Source organism: Myxine glutinosa, chromosome 1 (assembly GCF_964187855.1).
Source record: "Myxine glutinosa chromosome 1, kmMyxGlut1.1, whole genome shotgun sequence".
Lineage (NCBI taxonomy): Eukaryota > Metazoa > Chordata > Myxini > Myxiniformes > Myxinidae > Myxine > Myxine glutinosa.
Window position 1 is genome coordinate 258627641 of NC_136261.1, and position 20923 is coordinate 258648563.

The following is a 20923-nucleotide window of genomic DNA, read 5'->3' on the forward strand; positions in this document are numbered from 1 at the left end:
ATTAAACTTACCGCGTTGTCCGCTTCCTCCTTGGTAGCAAGTCGCGCGCATAGCACCGCGCACTTCATTGGTGACCGACATTCGAGTCAGCCGTCGCTGACCACCCGAAACCGCCGCAACAATGGCTACCAACGCGGTCTCCATCAAGCTCCCCGAATTCTGGGAGTCACAAGCCGAAGTTTGGTTCCTGCAGGCAGAAGCCCAGTTCCGACTTCGAGGCATCACGGTGGACGAGACCATGTACTGCCACGTGGTCGCCGCCCTCGGGCCCGGCACGGCCACCCACGTCGTATCGGTCCTAAGGGATCCACCTGCCGACGGCAAGTACGAGGCGGTCAAGCGTCTCCTCCTCGCCACGTTCGGCCTTACGGTGGACGCATGGGCCGATCGCCTCTTGGACCTCCCCGAGATCGGGGACACGCGACCGTCGGTCCGTATGGATCATATGCTGGCGCTCATGGGCGACGAAACCCCGAACGCTCTATTCCGGGCGTTATTTCGACGCCAGCTGCCAGCACGAGCCCGCCTCGCTTTGGCCGGTTCCGCGTTAACGGAACCCCGTGCGCTCGCTGCCGAGGCCGACAAATACTACGCGGCTTTGGACACGCAGGCGAGTCTTAGCGCGGTCGCCGCTCCCGAGGCTCCCGAGGCTTTCCCTGATGCACCGCACCTCGTGTCCGCCGCCACGCCCCGCCCACCACTACCTCCGCCGCCACGAAGAAAACCGCAGCCTCCGACGCCGCAGCCGCCCACCTGGTGTTTCTTCCACGCCAAGTTCGGCCACGAGGCTCGGCAGTGTCGCCCGCCGTGCTCATTCGGCAGGTCGGGAAACGGGCGAGCCGACGCTCGGTAGCAACTGTGAGCGTCGGCAATTCAAACAGCCTTCTGTACATAACGGACACCTTGTCCGGGCGCCGTTACCTGTGCGACATGGGAGCGCAGGTGAGTGTCGTCCCTGCCGGTACGTCCGACAAGCAAACCGCGGGCCGAGGTCCCGCGTTGCTTGCGGCCAATGGTACGTCTATACGCACGTACGGAAAACGCTGTCTCTCCCTGCGGTTCGGAGGGCAGGTTTTCCGTTGGTCGTTCGTTACGGCCGACGTGCCCATGGCACTGCTCGGCGCGGACTTCTTATGTGCTAATGGATTACTGGTCGATGTAAAGCGCAGAAGGCTTGTCCAGGCTGAGACGTTCAGCTCGCTCGCGTGCGCGCTGCCGGGCTCGTTGAGCAGCTCACAGAGCGGCTCATCAAGCGGCTTGCTGAGCGGTTCGGTTCCGGCCAGGTTGATCTGTACGCTTCCGGCAGCGGACGAATTCACCCGCCTCCTCGCGGGTTTCCCGGCCCTCACGCGGCCGACCTTCTCGGCAGGGACCGTCAAGCACGGGGTGGAACACCACATCCCCACCGCCGGGCCACCGGTCTACGCCCGGGCACGCCGCCTCGAGCCGACGAAGCTTGCGGTAGCGAAAGCGGAATTCGCCACGCTGGAGCGGCTCGGCATCGTGCGGCGCTCCGAGAGCGCGTGGGCGTCGCTGCTCCACATCGTGCCCAAGCCCGGCGGGGGATGGCGACCGTGCGGGGACTACCGGCGCCTCAACGACGCCACCACCCCCGACCGCTACCCCGTCCCCCACATACAGGACTTCTCCTCCTGGTTGGCGGGCATGTCCTTCTTTTCAAAGGTGGACCTCGTGCGCGGCTACCATCAGGTTCCTGTCAGGCCGGAGGACATCCCGAAGACGGCTGTCATCACGCCGTTCGGGCTTTTCGAATTTCTTCGGATGCCCTTCGGTTTGAAAAATGCGGCTCAGGTGTTCCAGCGCATAATGGACAGCGTCTTGCGCGGCTTGGATTTTTTGTACGTCTACCTGGACGACATCCTCGTCGCCAGCGCGTCCTGTGAAGAGCACCTTCATCACCTCCGCACGCTCTTCGAACGCCTGGGCCAGCATGGCCTCATCGTGAACCCCGCCAAGTGCCGGTTTGGCGTCACCAGCATCGACTTTTTGGGGCACCGCGTCACCAGGCATGGGGCCGTCCCCCTACCGGCCAAGGTGGAGGCGGTGAAGGGGTTTCCGCGCCCCCGCACGATCAAGGGGCTCCAGGAGTTCCTGTGCATGGTAAACTTTTACCATCGGTTCCTGCCCCGCATCGCCCAGCTCCTGCGCCCCTTACACGAGGCCCTTCGAGGGAGGCCGGGCAAAGGTGACGTTACCTGGACCGGGCAGATGGACGCGGCGTTCTCGGGCGCGAAGCTCGCCCTGGCCAACGCCACCATGCTCGCGCACCCGGCGCCCGATGCACCGATCGCCCTCACCTCCGACGCCTCGGACTACGCGGTGGGCGCGGTGTACGAGCAATGGGTGCATGGTGCCTGGCAACCGCTGGCGTTCTTTAGCCGGCAGCTTCGCCCGCCCGGACGCCGGTACAGTACCTTCGACCGCGAGTTGCTTGGGCTTCACCTGGCGGTCAGGCACTTCCGCCATATGCTCGAGGGCCGTGCGTTCACGGCCTTCGTCGACCACAAGCCGCTGGTTTTCGCGATGGGCAAGGTTGCCGAGCCGTGGTCGGCCCGGCAACAGCGTCACCTCGCGGCCGTGTCCGAGTACACGACGGACATCCGGCACGTCGCGGGAAAGGACAACCCAGTGGCCGATTGCCTTTCCCGGGCCGTCGCCCACGCAGTCCACCTTGGCATTGACTATGCCCGGATGGCGGCGGACCAGGCCGCCGACCCCGGGGTCCAGGCCCTGCGGACCGCCGTCACGGGCCTCCGCGTCACTGAGGTTCCCTTCGACTGCGCGGGCATGGCCCTTGTTTGCGACGTCTCCCTCGGGCGGCCTCGCCCCATCGTGCCCGCAGGCTGGCAGCGCCAGGTTTTTGACGCCATCCACGGCCTGTCCCACCCGGGCACGAAGGCCTCTCGGAGGTTGGTCGCCGACAAGTTTGTCTGGCATGGCCTCCGGAAGGCCGTCCGCGGCTGGACCAGGACGTGCCTCGCGTGCCAGCGCGCAAAGGTGCACCGACACACCCAGGCCCCCTTGGCCCCGTTTACGGTGCCGGAACGTCGGTTCGACCACGTTCACGTGGACCTGGTGGGACCTCTGCCCCCCTCGCGGGGTTTCACCCATTTTCTCACCATGGTGGACCGCACCACCTGGTGGCCGGAGGCCGTGCCTTTGGCGACGACGACGGCGGCGGACGTCGCACAGGCGTTCATCGCCACCTGGGTCGCCTGGTTCGGCGCTCCCTCGGACATCTCGTCTGACCGCGGCCCCCAGTTCACCTCGGAGCTCTGGGGGGCGGTCGCGCGGGGGCTCGGGATCCAGCTGCACCGAACCACGGCCTACCACCCCCAGGCCAACAGGCTGTGCGAGCGCTTCCACCGCTCCTTGAAGGCCGCGCTCCGGGCCACCCTCCGCGACGGCGGCTGGGTCGACAGGCTCCCCTGGGTCCTGCTGGGCCTCCGGACGGCGCCCAAGGACGACCTGCGCGCCTCCGTGGCGGAGTTGGTTTTTGGACAACCGCTGCGGGTGCCAGGCGAGTTCCTCCCCGACCCCACGACACCATGGTCCGCGGCGCAGGAGCGTTCTGCGCTGCAGGAGACCGCCCGGAGGTTTGCCCCGGTGCCGACGGCGCACCACGGGCACCCTCCTACACACGTCGCCCCGGAGCTTCGCACCGCGGAGTACGTCTTCGTCCGGCACGACGCCCACCGGACACCACTGCGGCCCCTGTACGACGGGCCTTTCCGCGTGCTGGAGACTGGGGTGAAATATTTCACCCTGGACATCGGCGGCACTCCTGACCGGGTCTCCATAGACCGCCTCAAGCCGGCCCACCTCGACGTGGACCACCCAACGCTGGTGGCTCGGCCCCCGCTTCGGGGCCTTCCCCCTGCGGGCGGACCCCCGGCACCGCCCAGCACCGCAGGCACGCCGCTCCCCGGTCCGGCACCCATCCCGGGTACAGCCGGGGGCATCCCACCTGGCATCCCTGCACCCCGGACGCCGCCGGTCGCCAGAGGGCGCTTCGGCCGGGTCATCCGTTTGCCCCGCAAACTGGCCCTCCAGGTGCGCGGGAATTCTGGGGGGGCGCGTGTGGCGGACACGGAAGCTCACTGGCATGGTGACATCATTCCGCGCACCAAGTGGGCGGCGGCCACGCCGAGGGGTAGGCGTGGCCTCAGGTTATACACCGGGCGCGCAGCCCGGAGCACGCCAGTGCTACAGTGACCTCTTTTCATAAAGAACATTAAACTTACCGCGTTGTCCGCTTCCTCCTTGGTAGCAAGTCGCGCGCGTAGCACCGCGCACTTCATTGTAATATTAACAGTGAAATAAAGAATTGTGGAGACTCAATACTTTTGTCAATTTCAACTTATATAGAAAATTGTGAGTTATTTGAAAAAAGTGCAAGGGTGCCAATATGTTCGGCCACGACTGTACATGGAATTTGTATGGTTGGGTCTCAAGAATATTGAGCGTGTGCTCAATTACCAAGTTTCTTGTGGAGAGATCACCAAGTCGTTTAAGCATTTGAGCAAGCACTCCATTGAAAACCATTAAGGAACGGCTGGCTTGGCAAGCACGAGCTAGCTCCTTGGCAAATGAGCACAACCCGGCTTCCTCCCTATCAGTTTCGTGTTGAACAGCAGGAGCGAGTTTCAAAAGTTTGCTGCGGAAAACGCCACGTTAGTGGCAGGAAGGGTCATGTTATTAACCCAACCCTTGTGGGGTATATAGAGTACAGTAGATCTTCGCTCAGTTCTGCAAGTAAAACTTACCTCACGGATGTTGGGATTCCTCCAAATTTCTTTATTTAGTGTTGTAAACCATTAGCGACTGTTTAAAAAGCTAATCATATGTGGTTTGTGCTTTATAATGTTTTTCCCCTCTGGTAGAGGCCGTTGGGCCGTTACTCCCACAAAAACGCCATGATAAGCTATTAATAAACATTGACTGACATTTGTTTAACCCCTTGGGGAGGTGGGATATTATTGGTATTAATATTGTTTTGTAATAACATTGAATATGTTATTATCATTAGTTTTGTTATCATAACCGGCCTTAGAAAAACGGCATGATAAAGCTAACTTAACATGGATATACACCTCAACACGCAACCCCATTGACGGCAGTGGTGGGGAAAACCCGCTCGGGGAAGAAATTCCCCGAAGGGAGGGGGCAAATGAATGCGCTACAACCTTCATTGTGTAATCCTTCGTCATCCTGTCAAGTTTGGTTGAGATTGGATAAGAAATGATGGAATGGATCACAGTCAAATAATCATCAGACAGACAGATGCCAAATGGCGTATTTTAGTATGATTAACGCTATTATTATTATTATGAAAACAATACGATTGTACTAAGAAACCTGGGCTAATTTGCCAAAGCGGCCTGAAGGTGAAGTATGAAGCCAGGAAGCCTAAGGCCTATAAGTACTGTGTCGTTGGAAGACCTGTAACGCCTATGCTTTCGCTATTTGATGGTTATTTTAACAATCGGTTTCTTTGTGTTTCACACGGAATGAAAAACGCTAAGGTAGAGCATTGCGATTGTGATATATGACAGGTTCGACGATATGTTTGGCCTGAACGAAATTGGAATCAAAATGGCGGTGTGCGGAGTCAGCTGCCGTACCGCCATGATGACATTACATCACCCCTGTCATGTGACCAGATCCTCAGCTCTGATTGCTGTACGTTTGAGGGGACACACGGACATACGGACAGACAAATACTGTTCAAGATGGCTTTGCCTTATGGGCCACGCTATGAAAAAAGTAATAGTCGTAGTGGTAATAGGCTTGGTCTAGTGATAATTTACTAATAGTAGTAGTGGTAATTTACTGATGGGCTTTGAAATTTTATGTGAAATATTATTTGCAGGTGTGAAAAATGTGTTGTTCACAACCTTTATTTCTATTTCCACCTAAGCATTCCATCATTAGCAAGAACCTTTTGATGATCGTATACAAAGTTGATCATTCCAAGCTTAAGTGGCATGTGTTTGTATTCTTATGTAATTTAATATTTTAAACCATTATTGCTTTAATTTTTGGTATTCTGACCTCATTTACATGTGCTTCACTTGGACATGTGCAGCGTGTAGCCTTTGCACACTTCCCAGAGCTCAGGAGCTTCGCGTTATCCAATGTGGCATCAGTCGACACGCGAGAAAACCTCCTCAAGCATTTCAACAACCTCAGGTGATGGTCAATGGAAACAGCAGTCATGTGTGGAGTCTCATTTAAAGTAATTGACGTGTTTCAATGTTGCTTTTATTTTGGTTGGGAGAGTTGGGGGGGGGGGGGGGGAGTGAGTTGGACTAGGCGTAGTGGATAGTTTATTTGAAATTGCTTTCACTTGCCGACAGAGGATGCACTCATTCTGTGGTCCGGTTACATGATGTGTTTTCGCAGTGAGGACACCCTGCATGTTTTGGCCACAAGGCTCAATCTACTGCCACCTTTGCCGGAGAACGTCCACAGCCCACACCACAAAAGTTTTCTTGTTGAAATGATGGTAATGACAGTACCATATCTTTAAATGTAAAAGTTAACTTTACGGTGATCTTTCGACATTTATCACTTGTTAGCATTTACTCAGGTTTATTCCACTGCCTTGAGCCCGATCATCTTGCCATAGGTGTCTCGACATGAGCGGCGAATTTCCCAGATTCAAGCGCTAAATGAAATGCCATTCTACCCGACGGAGAACATCATTTGGGAGGAGAACATCGTCCCCACAGAGTACTTTTCCGGAGAAGGTGTGATTTTGGAATTTATTTCGTTTTTAGCCCGTCCATCGTGCAACAGAAGACGGGTTTGCAATCACTTTTGTGTGTCTGTGTCTGTCCAGGCTAGAACTTTTATTTTATTTTATAATTTGAGTGTGTGTCATCAAATTTTCAACAACCATCACATTTATGCACATATTGAGAAAATAATTAATAATTGGGTCAAAATGTCAAAAGACAAAGTCGCAGTGAGTACAAATAGGCTTTATTAGCCCATCCGCCATGCAGCCCGAGACGGCCGGGCTTTGTCTTCACCGTGATTCATTATTTACCATTTGAGCTAATGTTGTCAAATTTTCAACAAACCTTGATTATGAAAATATGTAGGGATAAGACTGATTTATAAATAAAATATTTATTTTAGCTGTTGTGCTCATCAAGTTCAGTTTGAGTACAAAGCGGGCTTTGCATTTTGACATGCTTTATAGTTTACCTTGCTGTTCAGTTTCTTCAAGTGATTGGACAATTATGCGCAAGGTTTTTAAGAAGTTTGATTTTCTTTTCTTTTTCCTGCTTTTTTATTTTATTTTTGCTTTTGTAAAACCAATGTGATCACACCCTCCTGGATCAAGTTTTGTTATGTACGAGTAACTAGCAGAGTACCCACCCTCTGGGTGGGTCGACTTTGAGTATTTCTTGCTGAAAAAGGTATCGTCTATGTTTTGCAAGAAGACTTTAGATGTTTTCATGGTGTGCACTTATAAGGTTATAGATGGTTTAGACCAGTTGTTCTTAACCTTTTTTTGTGTCATGGACCCTTTTGAGAATCTCAAAGCTATGGACCTCTCTCCAGAAAAATGCACATAAGCACATAAAAGAAACACAACTTTTGCATATAATGACTAAATTTTATTGCGTAGGAAAATGATTTCCTCCACATGCCGTCATAACCAGAATAAAAGAGACAATCTTTACATGGAACATATTCTTTTTTCATGCAAGAATCAATTACCATTTCCTCAATAAAATGAAATATTTCCAAATTGTGCAAATTAAACAAGCAAATAAACTTTAATTCTGCTCAAAAGTACATTTCAGTGAGAAGGCTGTTGTTTGACTTGAATAAGAAGATGAAATTGTGGGGTGGTGTTTGACAAAGCAACACACATGTCATGTTTGACTTCCAATCAATTTCTACTTTTCGTTTTCGTTAACAAGTGCTGAAAATCCTGACTCGCAAAGATATGTGGTTGCAAACAGAATCGGAGCTCCCACAGCTTGCTTTGCCAGACGAGGGTAGGCTTGTGTCAAGGAACACCAAAATTCTCCAAGACCCTTCGAGTTGAACACTTATCGTATCATATCATTCTTAGGTTAACGAAGTCATCTTTGGCAAGGTCTGCACCATTAATACAGTTTAGATCAGCAAGGAAAGGATTACAAATGCATGTTTAAACGTTAAGGTCATCTGAGCAGAAGTAACCTTCAAAAGAGTTCTGCAGTGTTTCCAGGTGTCTGCACATTTCTGCATGCAGATAAATTGACAAGGCTTTGTCTCTCTCGACCCCATCCTGCAGAAGCACTTCCTCCAGCATTGGAAAGTTTGCATGGTTGTCTGTCTCCAATCTCCTCTTCCACAGTGGCAGCTTGGCCAATAGAGCTTGTAGCCAAAAGAGCAGCAGCATCCATAATGGCGACAGCAGGGCCTTGAATCTAAAGAATTACCTCATTCATATGGCCAAAAATAATCGCCAAGTAAGCAAAGCCATGAATGAACTCCTTGTCAAACTGTTCCAAAAGTGGGCTTTCCTTTTCTGTCAAAAAAAAGTGAAACTTCTGCTCTAAGTTACATCAAGCGCTTCAAGATTTGTCCCCTGGAAAGCCAGCAAACTTCTGTGTGGTAGAGAAGAACTTAATATTCTGCTCCCATTTCTTGACAAAACCTCTTGAAAATGCAATGATTCAGAAACCTGGCTTTGATGAAGGTGACTACTTTCACGGCAGTAGACAAGACTTCTTTCAGGATTGTTGGCAGAGTCTTTGTTGCCAGTGCATGCCGATGTAGAAGAGAGTGAGTCACGATGATGTGAGGGACTTCTTTCTTCACTGAAGCAGAAAAACCAGATGCGTTGCCAATCATCACAGGTGCTCCATCTGTGCACAGAGTGCCCAAATCTTTCTTCCAGTCAAAGTTTTGCTTGGCAAAGAAACTTTTCACCATTTCTAAGATGTCAATGGCCGTTGTAGTTTCGGATGGCCGTTGTGTGTATATATATATATATATATATATATATATATATATAAAAGTCGGACCCCGCTATTCACGGTTCCGCGTATTCGCGAGTGATAAAATGCGACCTGTTTCTCTATTCGCGGAAAAGTGTCCCACGAATTCACGGTTTTCTTTTCTATTCGCGGTTTTTTTCATTATATATATGGATGTTCATTGTTGCCGTTGCCAGTTTGGACTAGCTATTCCTGTGTTCGATTTCTTTGTGTTGGTGAATGCACTCATTCGTGAGAACATGGCGAATGTCATCAGTAAATGGAATCGGTAGCATGTTGTGTTTACAGCCCTTTTAAAACTTTTAAACAGTTTTTAACCTGTTTGTTGCTCACTCAGAGGTCATAAACACACTGAACAAAATTTTGCTAAATGTGCAGTCAATTGTCACTCGGGATGGATGGTGGAATAGGCCACTGTCAAATGTATTGAGCCAGCACATTTCCGGTGGATGATTTTGTCAAAACAATTTTTGCATTAATAACAATCACACGTTTACTTGTTTAGTCATGAAGGTCTGTGTGAACTTTATTTTACACTTTATTGTTTAACCCACGTGGGTCTTCCTTTTTATACATATACATATATTTTTGTCCTTTCTAATCCAAGGCTGCCTGGCACTTCCAAAACTAAACTTGCAATTCTTGACGCTGCATGATTACCTTCTTCGAAATTTCAACCTTTTTCGCCTCGAGTCCACCTATGAAATCCGCCAGGACATTGAGGACGCTTGTAGTCGCATGAAACCCTGGTAAGACCGTATTTGTACATTTCGACATGCTTTTGATTAAAATGTGCAGGAAGATCATTCATGTTTTAGTTATTTTGATAATGGATGTTATAATACTTTATTTATTTAGTTGAACCCCCACTACTATGTTTTTATTAATTTTTCCAGGTTTATTCTGTGTTGTCAAAAATAAAAAGCCACTATAAACATTCGATTCCAACATCGTGTCCGGACTCGGTTCAAATCAGGCCGAGTAATTTTAGCAAATATATGACAGGTCCCTGGTTGCCTTGGAACTCGGACAGGTTTGAAATTTTATCTTCAAGTTTTTTTTCTTTTTTAGGTTTAAAAATACCTTTGTATATTTTTTGTATACAAGGTCAAAGCTCATTGGAGAGCGAGAACATTGAACGGATCAGGATGCAACAGAACAAACAGAACAGTAGAATGTGAGGGTGGGAGGACACACCAGTTGCAGGGTTGAAGGACAATATAGAGGGAGACTTGGAGAAATTAAGGTTTAAGGGAAGAATGAGGGCAGGGACAGAACACGGGGTGAACAAGAATGGATAAAGCCGCAAACTCTTAATCCCACAAGTGAAAGGAAAAACTGGAAACCTGGAAAGGGATGGGCTTGGAGAAGGAGTAAAGGGGGTAGAAAAGATCATGGCTGTGGGTGGGGGATTATCTGAGATGGTGGTGAACAACTTTTTGAAGACCTGGAGGGAGGAATGAGATTGAGGAGAGTTGGGAAGTTTATTCCACGGGTGGGGGAAAAAAGAGGAGCAAATGAGTGGAGGTTAGCATCGATTCTGGATATATAGGGAGTTTTCCCAGAATGGGGTTAATTGTAGACCGCGTGCACCCTACCTGGGGGCGGAGGACAATTCACAGAAAGGGCAGAGGGTGCAAGCCCAGAAAGGAGGTTGTAGAAGGCAGAAACCACTGACCTGTCTGCAATAGGAAAGTGATCGGCCCATAGACTCAGCTTGAAAGTTGGAGATTCCAATTATCTTGCAGGTCTTGGTTTCCACGGCATCAAGCTGAGCAAGTTGAGGCAGGGGTGCCAGCCCAGAGGGGAGACCTCGTTCCATCACGCTATGGATGAAGGCCTTGTATGTGGATAGGAGTTCACGTGTGCCAAGTAAGGACTTTGTATGACAGAGGATGCCCTGTCGGCAACTGGCTTTGGAGGTCAACTTTGAAATGTGGCTTGCTCAAAAAAGATCATGGCTGATAGTGAAACCAAAGAGTTTGAATGACTGAACTTCCTCAAGACAATTGTTGAGAGAGAAATGGGAGGATTTGCTAGACAGACCTTTTGGAGAGAGACAGAGTGAGAGTTCGATTTTTTTCGGATTGAAGGACATATTCCAAGTCTCTCATTCCAAGGCGACAACTAAATTGACACCTTTCACTGGCTTTGCTTGTAGGGAGGGTGACTGTGACACCCTGCCAGGACTAAAAACAACACTCTGACAAAGGGCGGATGAGTTCCCAAAGGGAGCCAACAGCCATCCAGTAAGGAGATGGTGTCTCCTAAAAAACAACCATCCGGATTGAACCAGTTTGATTAATACCAAAGACTGTAAAAATGGTATGTGCTGCTTCCTTGCTTGACGTTCAGCATTTAAAAGGAAAGAGCACGGACAATCCCCATCGGTTGGCATCCATGGGGAAGAGGAAATTCCTCATGAGGAAATGGTCCTCTGAATGTGGCACGAAAAGGGTGATGGCACTGCCATTGTTATGACATTCTTGTGACGGCAGTGATGGCACTTCCCCCAAGGTGTGTGTGTGTGTGTGTGTGTGTGTGTGTGTGTGTGTGTGTGTGTGTGTGTGTGTGTGTGTGTGTGTGTGTGTGTGTGTGTGTGTGTGTGTACGCTCCATTACGAGCCTTACACCCTTCATAAAGAGGGTATTTGACCAGTGTGTGATTTTTTTTCAAGGTCTGAAGAGAGGGAAGAGGCTGCTGTTTTCATATCTGAAGGATGAAGGATGTCACAGCAGATGGTGGAATCATTGGCAAATAGATAAAGGGAACTTTTTCAGAGTCAGAGAGATCACTGATTAAGATCAGGAATAGGACTGAGCCCAGAACACTGCCTTGACACACTCCAGCCTTGACAGGGAGAGGAGATGAAAGGATTCCGTTGAGAGCCACATGTTGGCTACGAGAGTAGAGGAAGTCAGAAAGCCATGCGTGGAGTTGTCCTTGGATGCAATAAATAGCCAGAGAGTTTGGAGAGCAAGTCAGTATGCCAGACTGTATCGAAAGCTCGAGATATGTCCAGAGAGACAGGTCTGATCTCATGCTTGACATTGAGCGCCCCATCCATTGTTGAGTGAGTAGACACAACATGTTCAAGGTGGAGTGACCTGGTCTGAAACCAAGTTGGTGATGTGAGATGAGGTTTTTGGATAAAAGGAAGGATTTCATATAAACTGTTATTATTATAAACTGTTACTGACATATAAACTGTTACTGACATGGGCATTGAGGAAGTTAGGAGTGGAGGAATGGTTGATCAGAGTAGTGATGGCAATGTACAAAAGAGCACGCACAGCTGTAAGGACGAAGGACGGGACAGTGGTGAGTTTGAGGTGAAGGTGGGAGTGCATCAGGGGTCGGTACTAAGTCCACTACTATTTGTAGCTGTGATGGAGGTGCTGGCTCAGAACATAAAGGAGGGTTTACCGTGGGAGTTGTTGTATGCAGATGATCTGGTGTTGATTGTGGAAAGTATGGATGGACTGAAGGAAAAGATGAACAAGTGGAAGGAATGTATGGAGACAAAAGGTCTGAAGGTGAATATCGGAAAGACGAAGGTGATGGCAAGTGGTAAAGCATGTGGTGAGGTGGAAAGAACTGGGAAGTGGCCCTGTGCTGTGTGTAGGAAGGGTGTCGGAGTGAACTCCATTCAATGTACAATGTGCGCTGAGTGGGTTCATCAAAAATGTAGTGGTCTGAGAGGGTCATTAACCAGTGTGGCAGCTACATTCAAATGTAAGGTGTGCACAGAGGGAGCTGTACATGGAGGAAATGTTGAGTTGGATCTTGGAGACGGCGTGAAGCTGGAAGGTGTGAAAACATTTTGCTACCTCGGAGACATGCTGAATGGAGAAGGTGGATCAGACTCGGCAATGGTTGCTAGAGTGAGATGTGCATGGAAGAAGTTTCGGGAACTGAGTGGCGTGCTGATGAGGAGGGGAGTGTCGTTGAAGCTGAAGGGAAAGGTGTATGCTGCATGTGTGAGAAGTGTTATGATTTATGGGAGCGAGACATGGGTAATGAATGTTGAGCAGCAACGAAGGTTGGAAAGGGTGGAAATGCGAATGGTTCGATGGATGTGCGGAGTATCGTTGAGAGAGAGGAAGACAAATGATGAATTGTGAAAGTTGATGGGAATAGAGCCTGTGATTGATGCTGTGAAGAGGAACAGGTTGAGAAGTTTTGGTCATGTGTTGAGGAAGGATGAAAGTGACTGGTTGAGAAGAGTGATGGAAATGAATGTAGAAGGAAGTAGAGGACGGGGAAGACCGAGAAAGACTTGGCTAAAGATGGTGGAAGAAGAAATGCGGGCAAGGGGGTTAACAAGGAGAGATGCAGAAAATAGGGCAAAATGGAGAAGATTGTCATGGGGACCTCAAGACAATTGTTGTTGTCCTCAAGACAAGACAATAGCAAGGCTAACCCCCGCTCTAGCAGGGAAAATGGCCTTAAAATGCATGTTGTTGTATTTCATATAAACTGTGATGATGGATTCCATGACCATGCTGCTGATGATTGGAAGCAAGCTGATAGGTCTGTAGTTAAGGGGATCAGTTTTTGCACCTTTTTATGTAATGCAGTGATGTTGACTGATTTCCTAGCAGAAGGAAGATTACCTTGATCATGTTCACCACTGAAAGCTGGCGATATTTGGTGCAGATTCCCCCTCCCTCCCACCATTTTCCACTTCCGCTTCCCATGACCAATCAGATATTTATATCGTGGGTAATTTGGATTTGCATACTAATTTTTGCCACAGAGGTAGAGAATGCACATGTTTATGCATGCTGACGTACAATGTTGAAGCGGTGACATGGGCACCGTACAATTTACTTGAGTAAATGAAATCACTCACAAAAAATTCAGAAGAGTGATTTGCAGCTCTCTCAGATTTTGCAAACATTTGAAAATTTTCATGCGATTATTACATTTTTGTGCTGAGCCACAGGAAAACGTCTTCACACGTTTTTTATTCCATGTGGCAGGCACAAGACACATGGCAATCTCAATGGCGTTAACCATGTGACACTCATGCGAATGTTTGCATAGGGATAAAATAACTTGCAGTGTAACTATACCTGAAGGGAAACCGACATGAAAACCAAGTCCATCCGTTTTTTAAATCTTCTTGAAATAACAATGTATAGTTTACGTTGAATTGTGGACACTGAAGTACAGTACCACGTAGACTGACACTGCACGTGCTGGCTAAGTGCATTGCTTGCTACCTGCTACAGCGTGACTGGTAACTGTATGCATGGGGCACACGCGTACTTTGTGTCCTCTGGTACTGTGCTCTCTCTTAAAAAAGGCAAATCTGTTAATGCTTTATTAAATTCGCACTTCTCTGTTGCAGTGCTAAAATTGACGGAGCATGAAAATCTCCACTTCTACAGTACCTCACTTAATGCGACAGGAAAATATCTGAGTTATTTTCCGAATTGGCAGCCAAACCCAGCTTGACTCGGACTCGGCTCGGACGCAAAACTCGCTGAATTTGAGATCGGGAACTCGGTTTCGGGTACAGAACTGTACAAGGCCAACCCCATTTTGCTTAACAATGCACTTTGAAAGATGTGAGCACATATCACCAGCTCACATTACTCATCGTTTGAAAAGGAATGGCCACTGTGTTGGTAATTTGGTCATATTGCCATATTTGTGATCATTGTAAATAGCACTACCTGTCGTAATTGGGATGGCTCGTGTATGGATATAGTCGGGCACGATTGGTCAAAAATGTATAGACAGGCACGATTGGTCAAAAATGTATGTTGCTTATTGTATTTATTTCCTTTGTGAAGTACTGCTCACCATTTTAAAGACTATGCTTATGACTTTGCCCTGCACTTCTTCCTCATTAAGCGATACAAGCATATCCGCTCTTGCCGTACTGCCTGATTTAAAGCCACATTGAAAACTGCAGACAATACAAACACTTTCATTCAAACAAAATCACAACAATAATGATGGGTTATTTACTCAAACTGGTTATTTACTCCCTGGTTACTGGTTATTTTGCCATATTTGTGATAATTGTAAATAGCACTACCTGTAGTAATTGGGATGGCTCGTGTATGGATATAGTCGGGCACGATTGGTCAAAAATTAGTCAAACTGGTTATTTACTCCCAACTTCTTAGCAATTCCTTAGTTATTTTGATGTGCTTATTTCCTACAGGCAAGCTGAGGATGGCAATACAGTGTTTGGCGGCTGGGCTCGCATGGCTCAACAAATCACAACTTTCTCTGTCGTTGAAGTGTCTAAGCCTAACATTGGAGAGAACCACCCTTCCCGTGTCCGAGCAGATATCACGCTTCACCTGAATGTGCATGACTACATAAAAAACGAGTGGCAAGGTGAATGACTTCTTCCTTTACTTGTTTTCTCTTCCTGTAACCTGCTCAAATGAAAATAATCCACATTTTGTATATTTGTATTTATTTCCTTTATGTACATGTATGTTTGCCTTTCACTTTAGTTGGGAAGATGGTTGTCGCATTGCTAAATTTGTCACTACTAGCAATGGTACCCGCCCTACGGGTGGGGCTTCAATTGGGGGGCCCAAATGAAAAGGTAAAATATCAGAAATTGAAGGCTTTTTTATTTTAAACGATTCATATAAACATCCGTTAAATCATATCACACACAAATCATCAAAAATCTAAACAGTATCTCACTATAATTCACCAAATGTCCCACAGTGATCGATACATGATGATCGTGATCGTGAATCGTGATCGATAGTCGTGTTCACAATCGCTATGTCGTATGTACTCCCGATACGTGTTTCTTTCAGTTGAAATGGGATAGAATTCTGTCAAGCAGTGATTCAACCTGTGTCCTTATAAAAGGTCTTTGTCCGAGGTCACTGAGTTCGATCGGTGCAGCCGTGCAGCGATCGGTGCAGGCGTTGGTGCGGCACCCGTGAAAACAACATCGTCACAATGAAAACATCGTCACAATGAACGTTATACGAACGCGAATGTTATGTGGGAGTCCAAACCTGAGAATGCTGGAGACCAAAGCTGAAATTGGGAAAACTAAATAGCCTATTTTACTCCAAGGGGTCCCAGGATTACCCACCCAAATATCCTTGCGATCGGTTCAGCAGTTTTTATGGTACCTTCGAACAGACAGACAGACAGATGGACATTTGGTGAATTATAGTAAGATGGAGAGAGAGAAAAAGTTTACTCTGTCTGTTTCAAGTCAGCAATATTTATTTGTGGTTGATTCCCCCCCAAAAAAAGAAAAAAGTTATATATATATATATATATATATATATATATATATATATATATATATATTCTTTTTGCTTTTTGAACTACACTGCCAACCTGTCATTTGTTTTGGCTCACTTGTGGGCCCGTTGGTCTATTGGAACAATTTTCCATTGGTCCTCATGGCTTTGTAGCATACCTGCTTGCTGTAGTGCTTGAGCTTTAGCTTGCTTTTCACCAAGCCCAGATGTTCTTGGGCCAGGGTGAGAAGGGGTGGGGGAGGGAGAGGGCAGGGCATAGCAAGGGTGGTGGTTGGATTAATACGTTCATTGTTATTACTAGCAGAATACCTGCCCTATGGGCGATCTTGTTCCAAGCGGGCAACACATTTTTCTGCCATCGGATATTTTCTGCTGACGCAACCACTTTGACTTGGATTTCTTGCTGATTTCCTTTGGTAATATTGCTCTTGCTGATTTCTGTTCAATGTAGGTGTCCTTGGTTTTTGAGGCATCTCAATTTTCCAGAAAAAAAACATCAAAGGCCACCCTTGCTAACAATACCCACAACCAACCCACACCCCTATCACATCACAATCCCCCATCAGCCATCACCCTAGCTAACAATACCCATGACCACCTTACCCTCCACCCCCACCCCCATCCCATCACAATCCCCCATCAGCCATCACCCTAGCTAACAATACCCATGACCACCTTTGACCTTTGACGTCAAAATCAATAGGCTTCTCAATTTTGATGACCTCTACAACTTGGTGAAGTTTCTTGAAGATCGGTTAAAAATTGTGACTTATAGGTGACTGACAGACAGACAGACTAACACACAAGACCAACCAATATACTTGAAAAATCTTAGATTTTGCAAGTAACAAACAGACAGGGATGAAAACATGACCTCCGTTCCACCTTCAGTGGCGGAGGTAACGAGGAGATTTCCCATAAAGGGATTGGCTGTGGGATGGATCGGCATTTGATGGGATGGGACAGCAGTAGAACAACACCAATAACAACAATCTTGTGACAAACAGATTAAACGGAGGCAACACCAATGATCGTGACAGTTGGGCCCACTGGAATATCCTGATGTCATCCGCTATGAGAAATGTCTACTTTTGATTGGGCCAATCTTTTTTTAATTTTAGTAAAAGTAAAAGTTTTAAGTAAGTTTAGATTCTATAAGCACAATTATAAAACATTGTTGATTATGCCGACATTGTTCAAACAATTATGGAATAAACAAGACCGAAAGTCTAACGGTGGCGTAGCCGTGCTTGTAAAATATTATAAACCACAAACACACACAAAGCTTTTTAAACAGTTGCTAATGGTGTCCATAACATTAAACAAAGAAATCTGGAGGAATCCAGACACCCATGAGGCAAGTTTTACTTGCAGAACTGAGGGATGATGTACTGTAATCTAGATTATACCCCACAAGGGTTGTGTACGTACTAATTTGTTGGAAGAGACGTAACGCCGATGCTTTCGATATTTGATGGTCATTTTAACAATCGGTTTGTTTGTGTTTCACACTGAATGAAAAACGTAAAGGTAGAGCATGGCGATTGTGATATCTGACAGGTTCGACGACATGTTCGGCATGAACAGCATATAAATCAACATGGCGGTGTGTGGAGAGTCAGCCGCTGTACTGCCGTAATGACATCAGACGTAATGACATCACCCTGTCATGTGACCAGATTCTCAGCTCTGATTGATATATGTTTGAGGGGACATACATACATACATACATACATACATACATACATACATACACACACACAGACGGACAAACAATGTTCTAGACGGCTTTACCCTATGGGCTACGCCGTAAAAATCATCATCTGTAACATATGGTACTGCTTTTAGTTTTGAACACCGGTAATGTTTTTGCTACTTTGTGGACAAGCGAAAAATTATCGTGTTAAGTGTTCTGGACACTGGACTGGTTACCCCAAAGGTTGTTGGTTCAAATCTGGCAAAAAGCAGCAATATTCAGGATTTTTAAATTGAACATCAAATTGTTTTTTTAAATTCCCTTCAGAGAGGTGGTAGTACCTCATCTGGTCGACATTTGCAACAGGTCCTACTTTGTGATTGACACTTGATTGCCCCAGGACACCTTGAACTGAGCATTAAAATTTGAGATAATTCAGTTTGTCTAGTTTGAGTGTAAAGATACACCTGTACTGTTCCTCTCTGTGTAATGTTTGTCCAAGCCTTAGGTGCTTGCACATGCATTACATGCATCGTAAATGTGAATTATGAAATATGTTAAGGCTTAGGTAGCAACAAGCAGCACAGCGAGACTTGATAAACAGGTCAAAAAAGTTTCATTTTTTTTTTGTCAACATACCCTTATTATTTTGCCTGCAGGCCTCAGGAAACATGATGTTTGCTTCTTGCTGTCGGTGAAAGGAACGCTCCCTTACGGAACACGCTATGACCATCGTAAGCCTTTCCTTGAGCAAGTTGGCCTGTGCTGTGTCCGTGGATGCGAGGTTCAGGGAATGCTTGATGACAAGGGCCGTGTCATCGAGGACGGTATGGACTCTCATCATGTTGTTCTCATCTACACACACATTGACCTTATCTCACCATGTACATATGGAAAATAAATTAACACTTCATTCTCACAATATAAATCTTACATGATAAAATGGATATTCCAAACGTGCTTTACTGTTATTTGCTCGTCTTCAAGAAAGATAAATGTAAAAACCACAGATGCTGCTTTCTTGTGACTGAATGACGCGCTTAAAAATAAACGAATCTGAAATATTTTGAGAAAGTAAAGCAGTTTGCCAATAACAAGGAGCACTTCCTCATTGACAGACCATTGTCGAGGCGTTGTGCCAAAATTCCATGTTGTCTGAAAGGAATTTTCGTTGGTTATTCAAGTTATTCATTCAGCATTAGTTATTCAAGGGATTACAAGTTTACAAATTCCATTAATTCTGATTAGCTATTGTAGCAAAGGTTGTTTTGAAAACGACATTAAAGGAGATATAGTCAAATTTACATCGCTTATTGCAGGTTGATTGAATTTTTTTAAAACATGAGCATGAAATCCACAACAACAAGAGGGAGAATTGCTTTGCAATGCTTGCCCCCTACCTGTCTCAATAAATGTTCTTATTCCAAGAAAAAAGGTAAAAAAAACTCCATGAAAAATTGGTGAAACGCCCCAAAACTCAACCTTGTTCTGTAGGTTATCATAATAAAGCCATGTACCAAGTTTCAGTTGAATATGTTGAAGGGTATGGGAAAAAAAGTATGGAAAACCACAGGTGGGACAGACAGACAGACAGACAGACAGACAGAGAACAAATCTATAGTTCCCTCTGGGTAGGGGACTAATAAATAGACAGGTTGTGTGACTGCAGCTATCTCAGCAATATTCACTCGTCGATTGGTCGCGGCACGAACTAAATGGGTCTGACTGCTTTCCCAGCATCGTTATTTGTTTTTGTTGTTATTTCGTCTATCTGCGTCGGCAAACGAGGGCCTATCTATGTGGTGCGGCAAATCACACGCTTTCCTCACATCGTGATACCTCACCTCTCACAGCAGTGATCACAATATTTGTGATTATTGTGCACAATCCCTATCCCATGCTTTCCTCACCTCCTGATTCATCATAGTGATATATGTATGTATATTGTTGCGGATCTCCTCGTCGGCCTTCCCCTTTACCAAGAGGGGGTTAATCCCCTTGTCTTTTACTGACCGACGGGATCCGGGGGCTATGACGTCCTTCCCGGGCAGCGTTAGGTCGGGTTTTTAGGACTAGGGATTCGCTATTACCTAAGTACTAACGCTGGCCGGATACGAGGAAATAACTCATGCCCGAATCACGGATGTTGATGTAATTTGCCGAGCGGATAGCGATCCGCGATCCGAGCTGTTAACCAAAAACTAAACCCGATTCAGCGGTTGTAATCGTGCCGCGTTTACCCAATGGAGGAAATGACAAACGGTCGGACCAAGAGGAAAAGGAATAACACAATAATTTATTAACAATTTGTACACTAAGAAGAAGAGGAAGAAAAGTAATGTACAGTGAAGAGGAAGAAGCAGATACACAGTGCAGCCTTATACAGTCTTATACTTATTCCCTGGACACGGGCCCGTTCGCACTCAGACTCACTCTCAGACTCACTCACACGGGGTTGTAGATGGTCGGGTTGAGGGTCCACCGATGGCGTCCACAGCTCGCTCCGGTCCCCAACTCGTACCACGAAGCAGATGGTGAGGTAGACGAGCTCTCCGTGTGGCGTTGGCGCGAAGCGGACAATTATATCGGGGAAAGGTAAACTAGGCGATTATACTGCGTATGTAATAGTTGTACCGGCGCCTTTATACGCGCTCCCGGTATCGCTGTGTACAATACGCCACTTCCCCAAGCCCTCCGCAATGCCACGTAAACCCTTCAATACTGGCGCCTTCCACAATAGTCCTTCTGCACGAATGCCAATGCTTGGCTTCCCTCACGAGTCCTCACAAAAGTCCTTCGCAACGCTGCAGTCCTCTGCAATGCGTGCCACGTGCCAGTCCTTCGTCAGTGCTTTGTAAAGCGCAATCAATCCTTTCATTGCTTGTCACAGCATGTCTCTCCTCATAACTCCAGACTCAACTCTGTTCAAGTGC

At 47.1% G+C, this 20923-nt stretch overlaps 1 protein-coding gene across 4 annotated transcripts in view; it reads left to right on the top strand.

Annotated features, from left to right (window-relative positions):
• The window catches only part of AQR (aquarius intron-binding spliceosomal factor), a 172743-nt gene that overhangs the window by 87239 nt on the left and 64581 nt on the right, over positions 1–20923 (top strand). For all 4 annotated transcript variants that reach the window (XM_068103356.2, XM_068103357.2, XM_068103359.2 and 1 more), the window contains exons 14-19: positions 6110–6213; positions 6427–6529; positions 6653–6773; positions 9637–9778; positions 15211–15389; positions 18650–18817. In XM_068103356.2, coding sequence (XP_067959457.2) covers positions 6110–6213; positions 6427–6529; positions 6653–6773; positions 9637–9778; positions 15211–15389; positions 18650–18817 — 817 coding nt within the window. The remainder of the gene's footprint in view (positions 1–6109; positions 6214–6426; positions 6530–6652; positions 6774–9636; positions 9779–15210; positions 15390–18649; positions 18818–20923) is intronic.